Raw genomic sequence first — 23416 nt, 5'->3', positions numbered from 1 at the left:
GGAATGAAAACGTTTTGCCCATCCTACCTGTTTTGCCTACCCTTCTCTGGAAAAGACACGTTGCATTTCTCTCGTGCCGTCCCCCGGTTCATCTCACCGTACCCAAATAAGTGGTCCCAAAAGATGTGAAGGCAGATCAGTGAATTTTACGAAATTTTTAACCCGCTTCGGTCAAGTGAGGATGCTAAACCGGGTGTGGGTAGAGATCGGGGGCAGACGTACCGCTCAGGTCAAACCCGAATTTTTCCCAGACTTTGGCGAGGACCAGATATCCCTTTAACCCGTTAGCGGCTCAAGGGGGATACAGTAGCAGATGCTTTAAAGGAGGTAAATCCTCTCTGGTCTATGGTCAGAGTCATGGCGGGGGTGTAGACGGGTGTGCTGTGGGCAGAGAATTTTACTGTTTTATTGCTTTCTCCAAGTATATTGTTCTGCACACGTAAGCGTTCAGTAAATACTGTTGACTGACTCACACTCTATGGTCCCTAATCCATGAAGGAAATTGGGGTCCCCACCTCTTCACCAACCCCCACTGCCACGAGACTTGCAGTCTGAGAACCCCCTCCTTATCCTAATCGGCTCAGCCTCCCTTAGAATACAGGGTGTAAAAATTAACGAGTTTCCTTAAAGAAGGAAACAGGTACCCATGCTAAAGGGAATCCCTACTGTTTCCGTGTACTAGAAATCCTTATCCTCCTCCGTACTAGGCACTTGGGGAAGATTAAATAGAATTAGAACCCGGCCCCTGTTGTCCAGGAGCTCACCGCTGAACTTCTAAAGCAAGGGATACGCGATAGTCTGTCGCCGACCTTTTCATGGTGGTATTTAAGTGCTTGCTTTATACTAGGCACTGTATTGAGCGATGGGGTAGATGGAAGCTAATCAGGTTAGACAGTCCCTGCCCCACATGAGGCTCACGCTCTTAATCCCCATTTTACCGGTAACCGAGGCACGGAGACGCGACTTGCCCGAGGCCACCAAATAGACAAGTGGCGGAGCTGGGATTAGAACCCAGGTCCTTTGGACTCCCAGGCCCGGGCTCTACCCACCAGGCCTCTTTCCCCCTCCTTTCTGAGATCGGGAGTTCCTCGAGGGGTAGGGACCGTATCTAATTCTTGTGTATTTTTTCCGGGCCCATTCATTAGGGCTTTGTAGAAAGTGTTCAATAAATACAAGGGGTGGGTTTCTTGTCCCACTAAAGGACATAACTATTTTGCAGGGGGGTAGGAGGGCTTTCCAGTCAATCATTTCACTGAAAGTTCTCTCCCAGCAGGTAGTAATGACAAATTTATCTCCATTCTCAAACTCTGACCTAGGTCCCAAAATACCTGAATATTTCAGAGGCGAGTTCCTCTTCCACCGCGGACCCGCCTCTGCCCCTTTAGTTGCATGTAAGAGCCCAAGCTCGTTTGAAAAACAGGTTTAATTTTATACATCCTCCAGACCATTTTACAGAGAACACCCCGATCTACACAGTAGTGTTAAAAAAACCAAAATTGTCTCAGCGATGGCTTGTGAATAGGCGTTACGAAAGCAAAGGGACAGAGGTCTGAGGTGGATTAGCCGGTACTTCTAATCAAAAGCTTCCGGAATATCTTGGCTACGATGCTTTCCCCGTTACTGTCGCGCATACGTGATTTAGGCACTTCCACGCGCAAGGCCGCACCCCTAATGAGAATCTTTCTAAAGTAACGAGTCTGAAGGAGCCCGGGTTCAACCCACTGCCCATCCGAACCAGACACGGTGGACAAACCAACATGGAGGGGGGAAAAACAATGATCTAGACTAGCAGAGAATCCAGCAGACTCTGATCCGAACTGCTTAGCGTCAACGATACCGCCAGAACCCTGCACTTGAGGATGAATCGCAACGGCCTCGGGACTTCTTGTGCTTCATAAAAGTATCCAAAGGGAGGGTTTGGGGGGGGGGGGGGGTTTAACGTGAAGGAGCGATGGGTGACATGCGGAAGTTAAATACAGGCTTTCCAAGCAAACTATTTGGCGGGCAGGATCTCGGCGCACCCTGGAAACGGCAGCCGGGTCCCGCACCCGGTGACGCTCGGGAGACGCGTCCCCCTCGGCCTGGCCCGCGGCGAAGGACCCTCCGTCGTCTCTGGACCCTCTCCGGTTTAGCTTGGTCACGGCGAGCCTCGAAAAGGAAGCGGCAGCGGACGTGCCCGGGGGGGGGGGGGGAGGGGTGGTGGTCTGCTCCGGGGTCCGTGCCCCTTCGCTTACTTCACCTGCCCACCGCGGTCATCCTGGGCGACGGCGGGAGAGACCGTTCCTTCGGCCAGCGGGGCCCCTGCTCCCGATTCCGCTTCCACGTGACCGTGCGGCGCCCGTAGTCCCGGCTGACGTCATGCGAACTTCTTCTTGGTGGCCGTGAACCTCTCCATGTACTGAACCACAAAGACACAGAGGGTCGGATCAGCCTGATTGAGCGCTGAATGTGTACTGAGCTCAACTGTGCGCGTGGGAGAGTACACCAGACACACTCCCTGCCCTCACCGAACTTACTGTCTAGAAGGGGAGACGGACGGACGCGCTCCGGGGCCGATGAATAAAGGGAGCAGGTCAGGGACGCAGAAGGTCACCTGAAGCTTATGAAGGGAAATTCTTTCCCGACAGAGAAAAACACGGCGGCCCAACAGGGCGACTCGACAGACTGGGATTTGTTGTACCCTTTCGACGGACCGTTCGGCCCTTCGTCCAAATGTGGTCACCGAGGCACAGAGAGGTTAAGCGATTTGCCCATGGCAAGGAAGGTTGAGTAGAGAGCCCCAGGAAACACCGTTATTAATCCCACCTTGCTTATCCCTAGCGAGTCTAGCACGCGGACCCAAAATGCGTCCCCTCCGCCTCAATCTGAAACTGAAGCACTGTACGTAGAGCGCTCTGCACATAGTAAGCGCTCAATAAATACGATTGAATGAATGAACCACCGCAAGCGGGCGGGACTGAGGCCTGCCAAGCAGGGGGTCGGGACTGACGGCAAGTCATCTGAGGAGGAGAGCGTGACTCAAATCTTAGGAAAATGAAAGGCCTTGGGCCTACTTGTTTTTATTTATTTTTTTCGTGGTTTTTGTTAAGCGCTTACTATGTGCCAGGCACTGTTCTAAGCGCTGGAGTCCATACAAATTAATCAGGTTGGATACAGTCCAAGTCCCACATGGGGCTCCCAATCTTAATCCCCATTTTACAGATGTGGTAACTGAGACCCAGAAAATAATCATAATAATAGTGTTGGTATTTGTTAAGCGCTTACTATGTGCAGAGCACCGTTCTAAGCGCTGGGGGAGATACAGGGGAATCGGGTGGTCCCACTTGAGGCTCACGGTCTTCATCTCCATTTGACAGATGAGGTAACTGAGGCCCGGAGAAGTGAAGTGACTCGCCCCCAGTCACCCGGCTGCCAAGTGGCAGAGCGGGGATTCGAACCCATGAACCTCTGACTCCCAAGGCCGGGCCCTTTCCAGAGAAGTGACTGGCCCAAGATCCCAGAGCAGAGAAGTGGCGGAGCGGGGATAAGACCCCACGGCCTTCTGAGTCCTAGCTGGTTCGCTCATCCCAACGGGTTTATCGAGCGCTTCCCGGGTGCTGAGCACTGTACTGAGCGCTGGGGAGAGCAGGCTGTAACAATCAACAGACACATTCCCCGCATCTAACACTGACGGAGGGGCAGACGGGTCCCTCCGGCCCCGGGTAGGAAGAGGCTTCCCTGCTGGGGCCAACGGGAGAAAAGCGGGATTTCCCCACCTTCTCGTAGCCCTCCAGTTCTCGGAGTTTCTTGATCTCAAAGAGGTTGCCCTCCACGGCCAGCAGGGAGATCTGGGAGTCGCTGAGGATGCTCTGGGGAAGCATGCTGAGCTCGAGGCAGTTCTCTTCCAGGCGGAGGACTTTGAGACGAGGGCAGCGGGAAATCCGCACGGAGATCTGAGAGATCTGTCCAGCCGGCCGACGGGGCGGAGAGAGAGAGAGAGAGAGCAGGGCGGTCGTTAGACGCCCCCGACCTCCTCCCCCGACCCTTCCCTCCCACTCGCCGCGAGCGTCGGCCTTTGGCGCGACGAGAAACGGACCCCCCCCCGACCCCCGGCGGGCTTAGCGGAGAGATGCGGGGACGAGCGGGGGAACCTGGTTCTGGTTGAGGTTGAGCTCGATGGCCTGCAGTTGGCCGACGGAGTCGGGCACGCTCTGGATCTGGTTCTTGGACAGATCGACCACGTCCAGGTGGCGGAGGTCGCAGAGCTGGGCGGGCACGGCCCGCAGGCGGTTCCCGGAGAGGCTCAGGGTCTTGAGGGCCGACAGCTGCCCGAAAGACGCCGGGAGCTGGGTCAGGTGGTTGTCGTTCAGCTGCAGGGACTCTAGTTTCTTCAGCTTGCACAACTCCTCCGGCAGAACGGCTGGCAACGCGAAGGAGAAACGGTCGGACCGGGCGGAGAGAAGCAGCGTCCGCCCCTCCCCCGCCGGGCGATGCCGCCCGACCGGCGTCCCCCTAGACGGAGGCCGCTCGGGTGGCGTTTCTCCACCGCAGTCCGGGCGGGCCCATCTCTCCTCCCAGCCCGGCCCCGCGCCCCGTAGGGTCGAGAAGCACGGTGGCCAAGCGGATCGGGTCGGAAGGCCCTGGGTTCTAATGCTGTGAGACCTGGGGCGAGTCACTCCACTTCTCCGCGCCCCGGTCACCTCATCTGTAAAATGGGGATGAAGACCGTCAGCCCCGTGGGGGACGGGGGCTGCGTCTAACCCGATTTGCTTGTATCGACCCCAGCGCCGAACAAATATTATTACTATTCGTATTACCCAGCCCCACGGAAAGCTGTCGGTGGAGAAACCCGTCCCGCCGCCCCTTGAACCTCAAGGGACTCCGCTTCGGCCGGTCGGTTGTATCTATCGAGCGCTTGCCACGTGCGGGATATTAAACTGAGCGCTTGGGAGAGTACGACGGAACTGGCCGACCCATCCCTTGCCCACGGTGAGTTTATAGTGTACTCATTCATTCAGCTGTATTTATTGAGCGCTTACTGGGTGCAGAGCACCGTCCCAAGCACTTGGGAGACGACAATACAACAATACAAACACATTCCCTGCCCACAACGAGCTTACCGTCTAGACGGGGGCGGGGATAGACATTAATAGAAATAAAGAAATGACAGATGAGTACCTAAGGGCCGTGGGGCTGGGAGGGGGAAGCGAGTCAGGGTGACGCAAAAGGGAGCGGGAGACGAGGAACGGGGGGCTCGGTCAGGGAGGGCCTCTTGGAGGAGGTGGGCCTTCAATGGAGGGGTCTGGTCCTTTCGGGGGGGCGTCTCCCCCGCCCCCCCCCCCGGCCCCCCGCCCCCGGGTCGTACTCAATTTGTTGTGGTTCAGGGCGAGGCTCTTCAGCAGGGTAAACTTCCCGATCAGCAAGGGAGGCAGGCTCTCCATCTTGTTGTTGGATAAGTCGATGGTCCTGAGGTTACTCGTCAGCCTCTGCAGCTCCTCGGGGAACTGGGGTGGGCGGGGGCAATCGGTGGTTATTTACTGAGCGCTCAATAATAGTAATAATGACGACGGAACGGCGCCTCTCAGCTGCACGGCTGCGGGCAAGTCATTTCATTTCTCTGTGCCTCAGTTACCTCATTTGTCAAATGGGGATGAAGACTGGGAGCCTCACGTGGGACCACCTGATTCCCCTGTATCTACCCCAGCGCTTACAACAGTGCTCTTCACGTAATAAGTGCTTAACAAATACAAATACCAACATTATTACCTAGTAAAGACTTAACAAATACCATTATTCTTATTTATTAAGCGCTTACTACGCGCCAAGCACCGTTCGAAGCGCTGAGGTACACACAAGGTGATCAGCTTGTCTCCCGTGGGGCTCCCGGTCTTCATCCCCATCTGACAGATGAGGTCACTGAGGCGCGGAGAAGTGAGGTGACTGGCCCAAAGTCACAGAGTTGATAAGTGGTGAAGCGGGGATTAGAACCCACGACCTCTGACTCCCAAGCCCGCGCTCTTTCAACTGTACTGAGCGCTTGGGAGAGTTCCGAAGAGTTATTTAGGCCGGATCACGGCCTCTAAGGGACCGACAGTCTAGTGAGGGAGATAGTAGAGAAGAGAAGCAGCGTGGCTCAGTGGAAAGAGCCCGAGCTGGGGAGTCAGAGGTTATGGGTTCTAATCCCGGCTCCGCCGCTTGTCAGCGGTGTGACCTTGGGCAAGTCACTTCACTTCTCTGGGCCTCGGTTCCCTCCTCTGTCAAATGGGGATGAAGACGGTGAGCCCCACGGGGGACGATCTAATAATAATAATAATAATAATGTTGGTATCTGTTAAGCGCTTACTATGTGCCGAGCACTGTTCTAAGCACTGGGGTAGACACAAGGGAACCAGGTTGTCCCCCCATCTCCTCCAGCGCTCAGACCAGTGCTCGGCACAGAGTAAGCGCTTAACAGATACCATCATTAATTATTCATTCAATAGTATTTATTGAGCGCTTACTCTGTGCAGAGCACCGTACTGAGCGCTTGGAATGGACAAATGGGCAACAGATGGAGACAGTCCCTGCCCTTTGACAAGGCTTACGGTCTAATCGGGGGAGACGGACAGATAAGAACAATTATTATTGATAGTATTTATCGAGCGCTTACTCTGTGCGGGGCACCGTACCGAGCGCTTGGAATGGACAAATGGGCAACAGATAGAGACGGTCCCTGCCCTCTGACGGGCTCACGGTCTAATCGGGGGAGACGGACAGACGAGAACAATTAATTATTATTATGAATCCCGCCCCCCGCCTGCCGTGTGACCCTTGGCCAAGTCACTTCATTCGGGGGTATTTGTGGAGCGCTCACTCTGTGCAGAGCACCGCACCAAGCGCCTGGAAGGACAGCTTCAAAACCCTACTTAAAACTCACCTCCTCCAAGAGGCCTTCCCAGACTGAGCTCCCCTTCTCCCTCTACTCCCTCTTCCACCCCCCCTTCACCTCTCCGCAGCTAAACCCTCTTTTTCCCCTTTTCCCTCTGCTCCTCCACCTCTCCCTCCCCATCCCCACAGCACTGTACTCGTCCGCTCGACTGTCTATATTTCCGTTACCCTATTTATTTTGTTAATGAATTGTACATTGCCTCGATTCTATTTAGTTGCCATTGTTTTTACGAGATGTTCTTCCCCTCGACTCTATCTATCGCCATCGTTCTCGTCTGTCCGTCTCCCCCGATTAGACCGTGAGCCCGTCAAACGGCAGGGACCGTCTCTATCTGTTGCCGACTTGTTCATCCCAAGCGCTTAGTCCAGTGCTCTGCACCTAGTAAGCGCTCCATAAATACTCTTGAATGAATGAAAGCCTGTTCATCCCAAGCGCTTAGTCCAGTGCCCTGCACCTAGTAAGCGCTCCATAAATACTCTTGAATGAATGAATGAAAGCCTGTTCGTCCCAAGCGCTTAGTCCAGTGCCCTGCGCCTAGTAAACGCTCCATAAATACTCTTGAATGAATGAATGAAAGCCTGTTCATCCCAAGCGCTTAGTCCAGTGCCCTGCGCCTAGTAAGCGCTCCATAAATACTCTTGAATGAATGAATGAAAGCCTGTTCGTCCCAAGCGCTTAGTCCAGTGCCCTGCGCCTAGTAAGCGCTCCATAAATACTCTTGAATGAATGAATGAAAGCCTGTTCGTCCCAAGCGCTTAGTCCAGTGCCCTGCGCCTAGTAAGCGCTCCATAAATACGCTTGAATGAATGAATGAAAGCCTGCTCGTCCCAAGCGCTTAGTCCAGTGCCCTGCGCCTAGTAAGCGCTCCATAAATGCTCTTGAATGAATGAATGAAAGCCTGTTCATCCCAAGCGCTTAGTCCAGTGCCCTGCGCCTAGTAAGCGCTCCATAAATACTCTTGAATGAATGAATGAAAGCCTGTTCGTCCCAAGCGCTTAGTCCAGTGCCCTGCGCCTAGTAAGCGCTCCATAAATGCTCTTGAATGAATGAATGAAAGCCTGTTCATCCCAAGCGCTTAGTCCAGTGCCCTGCGCCTAGTAAGCGCTCCATAAATACTCTTGAATGAATGAATGAAAGCCTGTTCGTCCCAAGCGCTTAGTCCAGTGCCCTGCGCCTAGTAAGCGCTCCATAAATACTCTTGAATGAATGAATGAAAGCCTGTTCGTCCCAAGCGCTTAGTCCAGTGCCCTGCGCCTAGTAAGCGCTCCATAAATGCTCTTGAATGAATGACAGCTCGGGGGGGAGGGAGGCTGCGTCCACCACGGTGGGCTGGCGTGCAGCCCAGCGCTCAGGGCGGTGCTTGGCACCGAGTGGGCGCTCAGTACATAGCCCGGGGGGGGAGGGGGGGAGGCGCTCACCTCGGTCAGCCCGCGGCCCGTCAGCTGGAAGACGCCCGTCTTCTGCGCCGTCTCCAGGTGGGCGCGGAGCGCGCTGTTGCCCATGACCTCTGACCCCTGACCCCCGACCCCGCGGCCCACCGACCCCGGCCCGGCCCGCAGAGGCCCCCACGGCGCATGCGCCCGGCCCCGGGGCTCCGCCCCCGTGACGTCACCCACTCGGCCCCGCCCCCGTGACGTCACCCACGCGGGCCCCGCCCTCCCGCGGGCCTTCAATCGTATTTATCGTCAGGATAGGTGTGAATAATCATGTTGGTATTTGTTAATAATAATCATGTTGGTATTTGTTAATAATAATCATGTTGGTATTTGTTAATAATAATCATGTAGGTATCTGTTAAGCGCTTCCTATGTGCCGAGCACTGTTCTAAGCGCTGGGGGAGACCCAGGGGAATCAGGATGTCCCCCGTGGGGCTCCCAGTCTTCATCCCCATTTGACAGATGAGGGAACTGAGGCCCAGAGAAGTGAAGTGACTCGCCCACGGTTACCCAGCTGGCAAGTGGCAGAGCTGGGATTCGAACTCACGACCTCTGACTCCCCAGCCCGGGCTCTTGCCACTGAGCCCCGCTGCTTCTCGAGCGCTTACTCTGTGCAGAGCATTGGACTAAGTGCTGGGAATGTACAGTTCGTTCATTCAGAAAAGCAGCGGGGCTCAGTGGCAAGAGCCCGGGCTGGGGAGTCAGAGGTCCTGGGTTCGAATTCAGACTCTGCCACTTGTCGGCTGTGTGACGGTGGGCGAGTCACTTCACTTCTCTGGGCCTCAGTTCCCTCAACTGTCAAATGGGGATGAAGCCTGGGAGCCTCACGGGGGACCACCTGATGACCCTGGATCTCCCCCAGCGCTTAGAACAGTGCTCTGCACAGAGTAAGCGCTTAACAGATACCAACATCATTATTAAAATACCAACATTATTATTATTATTTCTAGTATTAAAGGGTGGGAGCCTCACGTGGGACAAACTGATGACCCTGGATCTCCCCCAGCGCTTAGAACAGGGCTCTGCACAGAGGAAGCGCTTAACAGATACCAACATCATTATTAAAATACCAACATTATTATTATTATTTCTAGTATTAAAGGGTGGGAGCCTCACGTGGGACCACCTGATGACCCTGGATCTCCCCCAGCGCTTAGAACAGGGCTCGGCACAGAGTAAGCGCTTAACAGATACCAACATCATTATTAAAATACCAACATTATTATTATTATTTCTAGTATTAAAGGGTGGGAGCCTCACGTGGGACCACCTGATGACCCTGGATCTCCCCCAGCGCTTAGAACAGGGCTCGGCACAGAGTAAGCGCTTAACAGATACCAACATCATTATTAAAATGCCAACATTATTATTATTATTTCTAGTATTAAAGGGTGGGAGCCTCACGTGGGACCACCTGATGACCCTGGATCTCCCCCAGCGCTTAGAACAGTGCTCTGCACAGAGTAAGCGCTTAACAGATACCGACATCATTATTAAAATACCAACATTATTATTATTAGAGGCAGAAAGCTGCCTGCGCGGCTCCAGCCTCGCCCTTCCCTCCTCCTTTGTGACGTCACCCGCTCGAGCCCCGCCCCCCGCCTCTCTCTCGCGCGCGCCCCCTTTGTGACGTCACCTCTGGCCGCCCTCCGCCTCGCGCCCTCTGGCGCATGCGCGCGCCCTCGGGGACGTCACCGACGTGGCGCTCGCTCCCACCGCGCATGCGCGCGCCCTCGGGGACGTCACCGACGTGGCGCTCGCTCCCACCGCGCATGCGCGCTCCCTGGGTGACGTCACGGGGAGGAGGGGGGAAGGGTGGCGGAGCCATGGCGACCGAGGCCTGCAGCGCCCCGGGGCTGCTGCTGCGGCGGTTGCAGCGGAGCCTCCACCCCGGCGGCGGGGTGAGCAGCTCTCCTTCCGATGCATCATCATCATCACGCCCAACTGTCCATGCCCAGCGCTCAGTGCAGTGCTCTGCACCTATTAATTGCTCAAGAAATACGATCGAATGAATGCATGCTATTTCCTCATTCATTCAGTCGTATTTAGGGAGCCCCTGCCGTGTGCAGAGCACTGGACTAAGCGCTTGGGTGAGGACAGTTGGGCCCCAGAGAGAGACCATCCCTGCCCAACCTTGGGCTCACAGTCTAGACTGGGGGAGACAGCAAAACCAAACCAGTAGACAGGCATCGATAATATAATCAATTTGTTAATAATAATAATAATGTTGGTATTTGTTAAGCGCTTACTATGTGCAGAGCACTGTTCTAAGCGCTGGGGGAGACACAAGGGCATCAGGCTGTCCCACCTGAGGCTCACAGTTAATCCCCATTTTACAGATGAGGGAACTGAGGCACAGAGAAGTGAAGTGACTCGCCCACAGTCACACAGCTGACAAGTGGCAGAGCCGGGAGTCGAACCCATGACCTCTCACCCCGAAGCCCGGGCTCTTTAATAGTAATAATAATAATGTTGGTATTTGTTAAGCGCTTACTGTGTGCCAAGCACTGTGCTAAGCGCTGGGTAGATACAAGGTCATCAGGTTGTCCCTCGTGGGGCTCACAGCCTTCATCCCCATTTTACAGATGGAGTAACTGAGGCCCAGAGAAGTGACTTGCCCAAAGTCACACAGCTGACAAGTGGCAGAGCTGGGATTAGAACCCACGACCTCTGACTCCCAAGCCCAGGCTCTTTCCACTGAGCCACGCTGTTCTTCATTCCGCTGCCCGGCTCATCTTCCTGCAGAAAGGCTCTGGGCCCGTCACTCCCCTTCTTAAAAACCTCCAGTGGTTGCCTGTCGACCTCCGCGCGAAGCAAAAACTTCTCACTCTAGGCTTCAAGGCTGTCCATCCCCTCGCCCCCTCCTACCTCTCCTCCCTTCTGTCTTTCTCCTGCCCACCCCGCACGCTCCGCTCCTCTGCCGCCCACCTCCTCGCCGCCCCCCGTTCTCGCCTATCCCGCCGTCGACCCCCGGCCCGCGTCCTCCCGCCGTCCCGGAACGCCCTCCCTCCTCACCTCCGCCAAACTCACTCTCTTCCCCTCTTCAAAGCCCTACTGAGAGCTCACCTCCTTCAGGAGGCCTTCCCAGACTGAGCTCTCCCGTTCCCTCAGCTCCCCCCCCACCCTCTGCTCTTCCCCCTTCCCCTCAGCACTATGCTCTTTTGTGTATATTATTTATTACCCTATTTATTTTGTTAATAAGGTGTATGTCTCCTTGATTCTATTTATCTTGATGATCTGGTCTTGTTTTTGTTTTGTTCTGTTTTGCTTTGCCGTCTCTCTCCTCCGTTTAGACCGTCAGCCCGTCATTGGGCAGGGATTCTCTCTATCTGTTGCCGAATTGTACAATCCAAGCGCTTAGTGCAGTGCTGTGCACACAGTAAACGCTCAATAAATACTATTGAAGAAGAGAGACAAGGAGGATTTAGGTATCATCAATCAGTCGTACTGATTGAGCGATTCACCGGTGCAGAGCCCTGTACTTAACTCTTGGGAGAGTGACAGAATTGGCAGCCTCATCCCCTGCCCACAACGAGTTTTCAGTCTAAAGGGATATCACGCGATCGATCGTTGATTCAGTAGCTCCCAGGCTGGGATGGTGGAAATGTCTGTGTTATAATCAGATGCCCTGTAGTCAGATGCAAAAAATACGAGCCGATTTTACTTTTCTCAACGTCGGAGACCGTGTAGGTTTACGCGGACCTGGACATCTGGTGACTCTGGATGGGCTGTGTCCTGGCTGGATTTCTGATACGGCCAAAACTGGCGTAATCTCTATCACCGGGACCTTCAGCCCCGTGGATTATTTAACTCACACGTGGCCTGTCTTGAGGTGGGGCCACCTGGAAAGTTTGGCGGCCCCCCTAATTAGCTGAGGGATTATTTTGAAGATTGTTTCGCAAGTGACCCGTGGAACGGCTGGTGTGTTTTTCAAAGAGACAATGATTATCAGACCGGCTAAGCCCTGAAGAAACCACCTTCCCAGCTGGGCCGATGCCAGAGTAGATCGGGAGGATTCCCTATTCAACCAACCCGGAAGTGGTCGGTGACCGGTGAGATGTTGTCGTTTTCTCTGAACTGGCGTTTATCTCCGTTAATCTGCGCTGCCATCTCTGATTTCTCACCCTAGGAGGAGCCGAGCTGGCCTGAGCCCCAAGCGCCCTGCTTTGAGCGCTTCTCCAGGATGCAACAGATTACAGACATTCAGGCTGAAATCAACCAGGTGAAATCTCTCATGGGGGCCATCGATGAGCTCGCGGGTTTCCTACTCTGTATTCCTGCCCTATTCTCCGCGTCAAACAGAAACTGTCAGCCTCCCGTCTCTCCCCGCTCCGGTCCGTACTTCACTCTGCTGGCCCGGATCATTTTTCTACGAAAACGTTCAGTCCATGTTTCCCCGCTCCTCAGGAACCTCCAGTGATTGTCCAGCCCCTCGGCATCCAACAGAAATTCCTCCCCTTCGACCTTAAAGCCCTCAATCTACTTGCCCCCTCCTACCTCACCTCGCCATTCTCCTACTGTGACCCAGCCCGCACACTTCGCTCCTCTAAGGCCAACCTACTCACTCTCCCTCGAGCTCATCTATCTCACTGCCGACATCTCCCGCACGCCCTGCCTCTGGCCTGGACCGCCCTTCTTTTCATATCCGACAGAAATCACTCTCCCCGCCTTCAAAGTCTTATCGAAGGCCCATCTCCAAGAGACCGTCCCTGACTAAGCTCTCGTTTCTTTTTTTCCCCATTCCCTTCTGCATCGCCCTGACTCGTTCCTTTTATTCACCATCACCCCCCGCCCCCAGCCCCGGAGCACTTATGTATATATCGATAATTTATTTATATTAATGTTGGTCTCCTCCCCTAGACTGTAAGATCGTAGTGGGAAGGGAATGTGTCTGTTAAATTGTTGTACTTTCCCAAGCACTCAGTTATAGTGCTCTGCCCACAGTAAGCTTTCAGCTTAGTGGAACGAGCACGGACTTGGGATGAAGCAGCGTGGCTCAGTGGAAAGAGCCCGGGCTTGGGAGTTAGAGGCCGTGGGTTCTAATCCCGGCTCCGCCACGTGTCAGCTGTGTGACTTTGGGCAAGTCACTTCACTTCTCTGGACCTCAGTTCCCTCATCTGTAAAATGGGGATGAAGACTCTGAGCCCCATGAGGGAAAACCTGATCACCTTGTATCTCCCCAGTGCTTAGAACAGTGCTTTGCACATGGTAAGCGCTTAACAAATACCAACATGATTGTTGTTATTATTTTTATTAATCCCAGCTCCCCCACTTAGCTGTGTGATTTGGGGCAAGTCACTTCACATCCCTGTGCCTCGGTTACCTCATTTGTAAAATGGGGATTAAGATCGTGAGCCCCACGTGGAACAACCTGATAATCTTGTACTTATCCCAGCGCTTAGAACAATGCTTGGCACTTAGTAAGCCCTTAACAAATACCATTATTATTACCATTAATAATAAATACCCTTGACTGATTGATTACTGCCCTCCCCCGTATTTGTTATATTTGTTAAGTGCTTACTATTTTCCAAGCAGGGTTTTAAGTGCTGGGGTTGCTAGAAGCTAATCAGTCCCTATCCCACATTTTATCCCCATTTTATAGATGAGGTAACTGAGGCACAAAGAAGTGAAGTGACATGCCCAAGGTCACCCAGCAGACAAGTGACAGAGCCAGGATTAGAACCCAGTCCTCTACCACTAGGCCATGCTGCTCTTTCTGAATCAGTCCAACTGTCTTTCGTAGAAAAACCTGGAGATAGAACTTCTGAAATTGGAAAGGGATTCAGCAGATGTTGCTCATCCTTTCTATCTAGGTGAGTACGCTTATCAGACGGTGGTTGCCGAAGGCTAGAATCACCTGAGAGGGGCCTGCTGTATTAGTAGTAAAATGTAAATGTCATGCAGAGATCCTCTGAGGTGTGGTTCCAAGTGGTCTTCAGATATCAAACGGCAATCGGTTCAGATCCTCCAAAACTTCACCTTTCCACAAGTTTCAGTCGGCTTCTCACTCCATCCCTCAGTGGTATTGATTGATTGGTATTTATTCTCCCGCCTGATCTCAGGAAACACAGCTAGCAAAAAGTGAGATGTCAGAAAACCAGGTGGAAGAAGGGAAGTGGAGATGGCGTTCCTCAGTCATTTGGGAAGAAGTAGTCAGAAAAAGAATGGAAGAGTCGGCCCTGGCCAGGACGATAACAAAGAAATAGGTCAATAAACACGAATGTAAATAAAATATAGATGTGTAAATAACTAAAGAATTATGTGCGTGTTAAGGGTGAGCTACTCGATAACTGAGAAAGAAGGGTGGAGCTGGAGGCTCGGGTACTAGAATTACTCCACCCGGCTGGTTTGGAGAGACGACGTGGGGTGAGGGATCTAAAGGGGTTTGAGAATCTTCACCAGAGGCCTCGTAAAAAGCGTTCTGTGAGGCCGTATAGGGACGAGAGATGTGATTTATGGAGAGTTGCGGGAGGTCATCAGGGCAGGGGGAATGGCGTGGGGTGAGGGCTTGGAGGGGTAAATCGGGTGGATGGGTTTGGGGCAGCAACAAGCTGAAGAGAGTGGGAGGAAAGGCCGGCGCCTTCGATCAGGTGCGTTAATCGCATGCGCAAGGTAATCGGGAACGATCGAAGAGGAGCGGCACGGTGAAAATGGGCTTGAGAAAGGTGGTATTTCCTCCGCTGCGTCGGATGGATTGTGACCCCCGGCTGTTGTTTTGGGGTGTGTTTGTGAGCGTAGCTCAGAAGTGCCGTGCCTTACAAAGCATGAACAGCCACTTGGAAGCCGTGCTGAAAGAGAAGAGATCTCTCCAACAGCGACTGATGAAACCTCTCTGTCAGGAGAACCTGCCGATCGAAGCCACGTACCACAGGTCAGGTGCCAGCCGAGGGCCGGGTGGCGGGTTGAACGTCCGAACCACGGGCTGAAGATGCGATGTACTCTTGGTTCAGCCCCGGAGCGATTCGTCGGTGAAAATGTTGGGTGTTGAGTCGAGCTCCTCGCCTAGCACGGGCTGTTCACGGTACCGCCTCACTGCAATATCCGTGGCCCAGCGGGTAGAGCGCGGACCTGGGTTCTAATCCCTGCTAGAGCACGGACCTGGGAGTCAGAAGGACCTGGGTTCTAATCCCTGCTCTGCCTCTTGTCTGCTCTGTGACGTCGGGCAAGTCCACTAAGTTCCCTCGTCTGTAAAATGGGGATTAAGACTGCGAGCCCCGTGGGGGACGGGGACTGCATCCAACCTGGTTTGCTTGTATCCCCCACAGCGCTTAGTACGGTGCCCGGCACCTAGTAAGTGCTTAACAAGTCCCACAGTTATTATGATTTTTGGTGGTGACGGCTTGGTTCCTTTTGATTTTAAAGTGCTGGAGGTTTGTCAGTGACACTAACCGTTCCTGCATAGAGATCTTCTTCCTCTGATGCAGGAACAAAGGTCGAACAGTCAATCAGACGTATTTATTGAGCACTTACTCTGTGCGGAGCAGTGGACTTAAAGGTTGGGGAAAGAAGGGACGACCGAAAGGGAGCCGGAAAAGAATCCGGCCAACTGAACCTTTGATACGTTCTCTTTCCTTTCCTTTTCCATCCTGCCTCTGGCTCTGTCCCAGGTTTGTGGTGGAATTGCTAGACTTGGCGGTGGCCTTCATCGACAAGCTAGAATCCCATCTCGAGATCATCCGAAGCATCCCTCATTTAGATTCCACTCTAAAAAACATGGTGAGTAACGAAAATGGCACTTTTCCCCAGTGATGGTTTCGCCTTCCAGTTCAGCGCTTAGTGCCTGGCACGTAGTAAGCGCTAAATAGATACTATCAAAAAGCAAAAAGAAAGGAATGACAGCTCTATAGAGTACAGTGATAGTCCTCGATATTTTAGTGGCCAAATGCCCTCCTGAAATTCCTTTGACCTCCCCACTCCCATTAATCAGTCGGTCGTGTTTTTTGAGCGCTTACTGTGTGCAGAGCACCGTACTAAGCGCTTGGGTAAGTACAGTATAACAATAAGCTTGCAGTTCAGAGGTCGGAGACTCCCAGGGAAAGGAGATTGCCATTTTACACTTTATAATTGAATTCTTCCCACTGGGAATTTGGAGTCGCTGGTGGAGAATCACCTCCGGCCCGTGTCTCTGTGCCTCACTTCTTTCCTCCTTCCCGTGGCTTGTTCCAGGACAAGGATTTGACAAAGATGGACTTGTTGGTGTCAGAGACGGAAGAGCTGGCAGAGCATATATTGAAGTGGAGAGAAGAGCAAAAGGACATTTCTTCTTCTATCCCCACATTCTTTAATAACTGAGGTTGCCTTCTAAAGCGCGTCTACTGGACGTCTCCCACGCCTCCTCTCACAGTTCAATGGCGGATCATTTTCATTTAGTTCCTACAGGGAGGGTGAAGCTCATGCCAGACTGAGCCCCAAGAATTTGTGACCTCCTGGGCCAGGAGCACTGAAAAAGCCCGAAACACATATATAATTTGGTGCTGGCATTTGCCTTGGGATTCGCAAGAGTGGAGTGGGAGTAAAATGTCGTATTAGTGGCCACCGAAGGCGGTGGTCTTGGCCTTGACAGCCATTAGAGTCCATTATTTAGTTTCCTAGGCTTTTCAGGATGGCCGTGACTTTCACCCTCCTTGGGAGGCAAGCCTCGTCTCTGCTTCCTGGGTCTCTTTGTCTTCTGAGATCTGACAGAAGGATCCGGTTCGATAATTCAGTGAGTGCAGCCTAAAAAGCCGGGCAAAGTGTTGGGGTCTCTAGGCGGGATTGCCCTCCGACCTCTGAGTTGTTCTTCTTCTAGCCGGCAGCCAGTTTCAGAAATAAACGTACCGTGAATTGTAGCCGCGCTCTTTCGCTTCACATAAGGAGCGGCCTCTTTGTGACAAGAACGAGAAACCTTCACCCAGCGAAAGCGGAGAACCAGTGAGCCAGAAGAAGAAATAATAATAAATAATGGTGGTATTTGTGAAGCGCTTACTCTGTGCCAGGCACTGGGTGAATACAAGCAAATCAGGTTGGACACAGTCCACGTCCCAACGAGCTTGCGGTCTAGAGGCGGAGAGACATATGAATAGAAATAAATAAGCGACCGATGTGTACGTGTAAGTGCTGTGGGAGGGGCGAAGAACAAAGGAAGCCAGTCAGGGTGGCAGGTGGGAAACAAAGTAGAGTAACGGCTTGGTCAGACATGGCCTCTCGGAGGAGATGTGCCTTCAACAGGGCTTTGAAATGGGAAAGTAATAGTCGGATTTGCGGAGGGAGGTCGGTCTAGGCCAGAGGCAGGATGTGGACGAGGGGTCGGCGACGAGATAGACGAGATGGACACCCAGTGAGGTCAGCATTAGAGGAGCACAGAGTGCGGGCTGGGTTGGAGAAGTAGAGAAGTGAGGTGAGACAGGAGGAGGCGAGGGGATTAAATGCTTTAAAGCCAATGGTGAGGCATTTGTTTTGGGGGCGGAAGTGGATCGGCAACCACTGGAGGAGTGGGAGGACATGTCCTGACCGTATTTGTAGAAAAGTGATCCAGAAAGCAGAGTGAAATATGGATTGGAGTGGGGAGAGGCAGGAGTTGATGAAGAAATCCAGGAGGGATAGGTTGAGTGATTGTATTAACTCGGTAGCAGTTTGGATGGAGAGGAAAGGGTGGGTTTTAGCGACGTAGGATTTAATGATAGATCGGATACGTGGGTTGAATGAGAACGCGGACAAGGTTAACGCCAAGGTTATCGGCTTAAGAGACAGGAAGGGTGGTGGTGCGGCCTACAGTGACAGGGTTGGGGAGGGAAGATAAGGAGTTCTGTTTTGGACATGAGCGGCGGAACGGCTTATGTAATAATCATAATGTGGTATTTAAGCGCTATGTTCAGAGCACTGTTGTAAACACTGGGGTAGATACAGGGTAATCACGTCGTCCCACGTGAGGCTCACAGTTAATCCCCATTTTACAGATGAGGTCACTGAGGTACCGAGAAGTGAAGTGACTTGCCCACAGTCACACAGCTGACTGGTGGCAGAGCCGGGTTTCGAACGCATGACCTCCGACTCCCAAACCCGGACTCTTTCCACTGAGCCAAGCTGCGTAAACTGTGAATCCCATGCGAGACAGGGAGTGTCCTACCTAATTGACCTGCACCTACTCCAGCGCTTAGGACAGTGTTTGACACATAGTAAGCTATTAACAATTACCATTTTAAAAAAGCAGTAGGGGCAGGAGCTCGGGTCAATAGTTTAGGCAGGTAAGGAGGGTTTAGAGATTGAAAAATTGCAGGATAAAATCATTCAGTGGCATTTATTTAGCACATACTATGTGCAGAGCACCTTGGCGCTTGGGAGAGTCCTGAAACGTTCCCTGCCCTCAACTAGCTTTCAGTCTAGAGGATATAAGAATGAGAAGGAAAGTTAAAAAAAAAATTATGGTCAATAAGTGGTAATACAAAACTGGTGTTGGGATAATAATAATTGTGGTTTGGGTTTAGCACTTATGGGCAGGGATGGTCTCTATCTGTAGGCAAATTGTACATTCCAAGCGCTTAGTACAGTGCTCTGCACGCGGTAAGTGCTCAATAAATACATTTGAACTTCAGCACTGTGGTAATAATGTTGGTATTTGTTAAGCGCTTCCTATGTGCGGAGCACTGTTCTAAGCGCTGGGGTAGAAACAGGGTAACAGATTGTCCCACGTGGGGCTCACAGTCTTCATTCCCATTTTACAGATGAGGGAACTGAGGCCCAGAAAAGTGAAGTGATGCCCCAAATCACCCAGCAGACAAGCGGGGGGAGCCGGGTCAGAGGGGACAAGGTGAATGAGGGCTTTTAGAGGCAGTGATGAGGAGTTTCTGCTTGATGTGGAGGTGGATGGGCAACCACTGGAGGTGCCAGGTACTGTACTGAGCGCTGGGGTAGAGAGAGAAAAGGCAGTCGGGTCAAACACAGTCCACGTGCTCCAGGTGGGGCTGAGGGAAATGGGGCTTCTGGCCCTTTAAATCCCCACCTGGCCCCGAAAGTCTGAGGGCGCATGCGCAGAGTGGGGCGGGGCTTGGGTGGGATGGGCGGGGCTTCGGCGGGGAGCGGCGCAGGCGCACTGAGCCTCGGAGGCCCCGAGCGTCCCAGTGGCTGCGGGAGGAGTGCGCCCCCTCTGGTGGCGTTCTAGTAATACTAGTCCTGATGGTATGTATTAATAATAATAATAATGATGTTGGTATTTGTTCAGCGCTTACTGTGTGCAGAGCACTGTTCTAAGCGCTTCCTGATGGTATGTATTAATAATAATAATAATGTTGTTTGTTCAGCGCTTACTGTGTGCAGAGCACTGTTCTAAGCGCTTCCTGATGGTATGTATTAATAATAATGTTGGTGTTTGTTCAGCGCTCACTGTGTGCAGAGCACTGTTCTAAGCGCTTCCCGATGGTATGTATTAATAATAATAATGTTGGTGTTTGTTCAGCGCTTACTGTGTGCAGAGCACTGTTCTAAGCGCTTCCTGATGGTATGTATTAATAATAATAATGTTGGTGTTTGTTCAGCGCTTACTGTGTGCAAAGCACTGTTCTAAGCGCTTCCTGATGGTATGTATTAATAATAATGTTGGTATTCAGCGCTTACTGTGTGCAGAGCACTGTTCTAAGCGCTTCCTGATGGTATGTATTAATAATAATGTTGGTATTCAGCGCTTACTGTGTGCAGAGCACTGTTCTAAGCGCTTCCTGATGGTATGTATTAATAATAATAATGTTGGTATTCAGCGCTTAGTGTGTGCAGAGCACTGTTCTAAGCGCTTCCTGATGGTATGTATTAATAGTAATAATGTTGGTATTTGTTCAGCGCTTACTGTGTGCAGAGCACTGTTCTAAGCGCTGGGGGAGATACAGCGTCATCGGGTTGTCCCACGTGAGGCTCACAGTTAATCTCCATTTTACAGATGAGGTCACCGAGGCCCAGTGAAGTGACTTGCCCACAGTCACACAGCTGACTAGTGGCAGAGTGGGATTAGAACCCATGACCTCTGACTCCCAAGCCCGGGCTCTTTCCACTGAGCCACGCAGCGCTTTCTATGTTCCAAGCACTGTTCCAAGTCCTGGGGTAGATACAAGGTCATCAGGTGGTCCCACGTGGGGCTCACAGTCTTCATCCCCATTTTACAGGGGAGGGAACTGAGGCACAGAGAAGAAGAATAATGTTGGTATTTGTTAAACGCTTACTGTGTGCCGAGCACTGTTCTAAGCGCTGGGAGAGATACAGGGTGATGTTGTCCCACGTGAGGCACACAGTCTCCATCCCCATTTTCCAGATGAAGGAACAGAGGCACCGAGAGGTCAAGTGACTTGCCCAAAGTCACACAGCCGATAGGCGGCGGAGCCGGGATTAGCACCCGTGACCTCTGACTCTTAAACCTGTGCTCTTTCTGCAGATGGGATTAGAACCCATGACCTTTTGATGCTCAGTCCCATGCTCCCAAGCGGATCGGGTTCAGTCGTATTTATGGAGCGCTTACTGTGTGCAGAGCACTGTACTAAGCGCTCGGAATGTACAATTTGGCTACAGATAGACACCATCCCTGCCCACCAACAGGCTCACAGTCTGAAAGGGGGAGACGGAAAAACAAAACGAGTAGTCAGGCATCAGAATCCCTGTCCCACATGGGGCTCAAAGTCTTAATTCCCATTTTAAGGATGAGGTAACTGAGGCACAGAGAAGCGAGGTGACTCGCCCAGGGTCACACAGGGACAGGATTAGAACCCAGGTCCTCCGAGTGCCCAGGCCAGTGCCCCGGAGGCGGGGAGGGCTGGTCCGGTCCGGTCCGGCCCTGAGCTGGGAAGCCGAGACCCGGCTGGCGAAGGGAGAGCACGGCCCGACCCCGTCTTTGTCCTCCCAGGTGGAGGCTCGGGCTTCGTGGGCCCCAAATTCATTCAGTCGTATTTATTGAGCGCTTACTATGTGCAGAGCACTGTACTAAGCGCTTGGAATGTACAAATCGGCAACAGATAGAGACAGTCCCCGCCCGCTGACGGGCTTACAGTCTAATCGACTCCAATTGTCCGAAGGCCACAGATCCGAGTGCATAGAGGAAGCAGCCGGGAGAATGAGGAAGCTCCAGGGGCTTCCAGTGAGTTTAAGGAAAACCCCATTCAAGCACATTAAAAGTTGTTTGACCTTATTCAGTGAGACTGCTTCAGAGCAAACCTTTGGAGCCCTTGTCAGTTGCTGACTCACGGGTTCCCTCCGCTACTGAGGACATCAGAGAGGAGAAAATTCCCAAACGGCATGCCTTCTCTCTGTCAAAAGAATTAGACTCACACCTAGTCTCTCTGTCACCCTCGCTTTTGCTCCGCGCGCTCGTTCAGCCTTGCATAAGGGGTGGACACGGGCGCTGCCGACCACAAACGCGACAACCCCGTTACACGACATCCTCTGTGGGCGTTTGATCGGGGCTGTGGGTTTCACTCTGACCTTTTCAGCCCAACCACAAGCATCCGTGACTTTTTTTTTAATGGTATTCAGTTAGCGCTGATTATACGTCAGGCGCTGCACCAAGCACTGGGGTCGATGCCGGATAATAAGGTTGGTCCCAGACCGTGTCCTACTTTGGGGCTCAGTTTGAATCCCCATTTTATAGAGGAGATAACGGAGGCGTAGAGAAGCGACTTGCCCGAGGTCAGACAGCAGCAGAGTGGCAGAGGCAGGATTAGAACCCAGGTCCTTCTGACTCCGGGCCTGTGCTGTACGCACTAGGCCATCCTGCCCCTTCTTTGATCACGAAAGGCAACTATACCACAAGACCGGCTCCAGGTGGCAATTTTTAAAGCAGCACTGTTGGCAAAAATAAATGACGGGAGAAGCCGTCATTAAATGATATACTATAAATTATTTGTTTCTTAATGTCTGCCTCCCCCTCTATAAACTCATTATGGGCAGGGAGCATGTCTGCCAGTTCTATTCCGTCGTACCCTCCTAAACGCTGGTACAGTGCTCTGCACATAGTAAGCACTCGATAAATACCGTCGATCGGTTGCACAGAGTGAAGCCGCAGTTCAAACCGTGGGTTTTCCAAATAGAAATCCCACTGACACCGGACAGATATTCTGAAGGGACAAAAGTTAGTTGAGTTAGACGCCATTTTTTAAACCTCGCTCCTGCTGGTGTATATGATTATTCAGTCCCAACAAAAGTAAAATTAAAATATCCGGTAGAAAAAAATGAGTTCTGTGGTTTTCCCTTATGAAGCGGGAGCCCACACGGCTTCAGCTAAGGTAGATTTTTTTTAATATGCTAGACTCCCTTCCACAGGTCTCACTTCCAACACTGTCCAAAATGTTTTCTTCTTAAAAGACCAATTTTACTCTGCAGTTTGGAATCCAAAATGCATTGTCTTCTGTGGCCCATACTAGAGTCAAGGTACCGTGTTTGACGATGCCTCTGACTGTGAAGGACTCCCGTAAATAAGAGAAGGAACATGGGCTAGTAGATAAAGCCCAGGCTTGGGAGTCAGAAAGACCTGGGTTCTAATCCTGGCTCTGACACTTGCCTGCTGTGTGACCCTGGGCAAGTCACATAATATTTCTGTGTCTCAGTTCCCCGATCTGTAAAATGGGGATTAAGACTGTGAGCCCCACGTGGGGCGTGGATTGTGTCCAACCTGATTACCTTGCATCTACCCCAGCACTTAGCACAGTGCCCAGTACATACCAGAAGCAGCGTGGCTCAATGGAAAGAGCCCGGGCTTGGGAATCAGAGGTCCTGGGTTCTAATCCCGGCTCTGCCACTTAGCTGTGTGACTTGGGGCAAGTCACTTCCCTGTGCCTCAGTTACCTCATCTGTAAAATGGGAATTAAGACTGTGAGCCCCACGTGGGCCAACCTAATTACCTTGTATCTACCCAGCGCTTAGAACAGTGCTTTGGTACATAGTAAGCACTTAACAAATACCCAAATTATTATTATTATAGCAAGTGCTTAACAAATACCATTCAAAAATGCAGATGCAACTGAAAAGAGTCAAGATCAAAGTGCAGAATGAATGACTCCCAGGACTGTGCTCGCTCTACTAGGTCACGCTGCTCCTAACTAGTAAAATTCATTCATTCAAT

General features: G+C 52.2%; 2 protein-coding genes across 2 annotated transcripts; one reads left to right on the top strand and one right to left on the bottom strand.

The window, feature by feature from the left end:
* Nucleotides 1-1405: 1405 nt before the first annotated feature.
* LRRC57 (leucine rich repeat containing 57) lies at nucleotides 1406-8454 on the bottom strand. Its single transcript, XM_029078438.1, has 5 exons — nucleotides 8326-8454; nucleotides 5345-5483; nucleotides 4131-4399; nucleotides 3756-3941; nucleotides 1406-2398 (listed from the first exon to the last, which is right to left on the bottom strand). Exons 1-5 carry the CDS (start codon nucleotides 8407-8409, stop codon nucleotides 2357-2359), a joined length of 720 nt encoding a protein of 239 aa, XP_028934271.1. The 5' UTR covers nucleotides 8410-8454; the 3' UTR covers nucleotides 1406-2356.
* Nucleotides 8455-10140: 1686 nt separating this feature from the next.
* HAUS2 (HAUS augmin like complex subunit 2) lies at nucleotides 10141-17300 on the top strand. The gene is made up of 6 exons (XM_001516182.5): nucleotides 10141-10244; nucleotides 12473-12565; nucleotides 14090-14159; nucleotides 15085-15217; nucleotides 15954-16062; nucleotides 16513-17300. Exons 1-6 carry the CDS (start codon nucleotides 10170-10172, stop codon nucleotides 16636-16638), a joined length of 606 nt encoding a protein of 201 aa, XP_001516232.2. The 5' UTR covers nucleotides 10141-10169; the 3' UTR covers nucleotides 16639-17300.
* Nucleotides 17301-23416: the final 6116 nt, after the last annotated feature.

This window comes from Ornithorhynchus anatinus, chromosome 13 (genome assembly GCF_004115215.2).
Source record: "Ornithorhynchus anatinus isolate Pmale09 chromosome 13, mOrnAna1.pri.v4, whole genome shotgun sequence".
NCBI classification, from domain to species: Eukaryota; Metazoa; Chordata; class Mammalia; order Monotremata; family Ornithorhynchidae; genus Ornithorhynchus; species Ornithorhynchus anatinus.
This window is presented reverse-complemented; position numbering and strand designations above follow the sequence as displayed.

Bases quoted from the DNA above. Each gene is read 5' to 3' on its own strand.
- LRRC57 (XM_029078438.1), bottom strand. From the start codon at position 8,409: ATGGGCAACAGCGCGCTCCGCGCCCACCTGGAGACGGCGCAGAAGACG. The intron at 5,484-8,325 runs GTGAGCGCCTCC...CGCCCACCCCAG, and splicing joins CGGGCCGCGGGCTGACCGAG to TTCCCCGAGGAGCTGCAGAG. The intron at 3,942-4,130 runs GTTCCCCCGCTC...CCGGCTGGACAG, and splicing joins TCAACCTCAACCAGAACCAG to ATCTCTCAGATCTCCGTGCG.
- HAUS2 (XM_001516182.5), top strand. From the start codon at position 10,170: ATGGCGACCGAGGCCTGCAGCGCCCCGGGGCTGCTGCTGCGGCGGTTG. The intron at 12,566-14,089 runs GTGAAATCTCTC...TGTCTTTCGTAG, and splicing joins TTCAGGCTGAAATCAACCAG to AAAAACCTGGAGATAGAACT. The intron at 16,063-16,512 runs GTGAGTAACGAA...GGCTTGTTCCAG, and splicing joins ATTCCACTCTAAAAAACATG to GACAAGGATTTGACAAAGAT.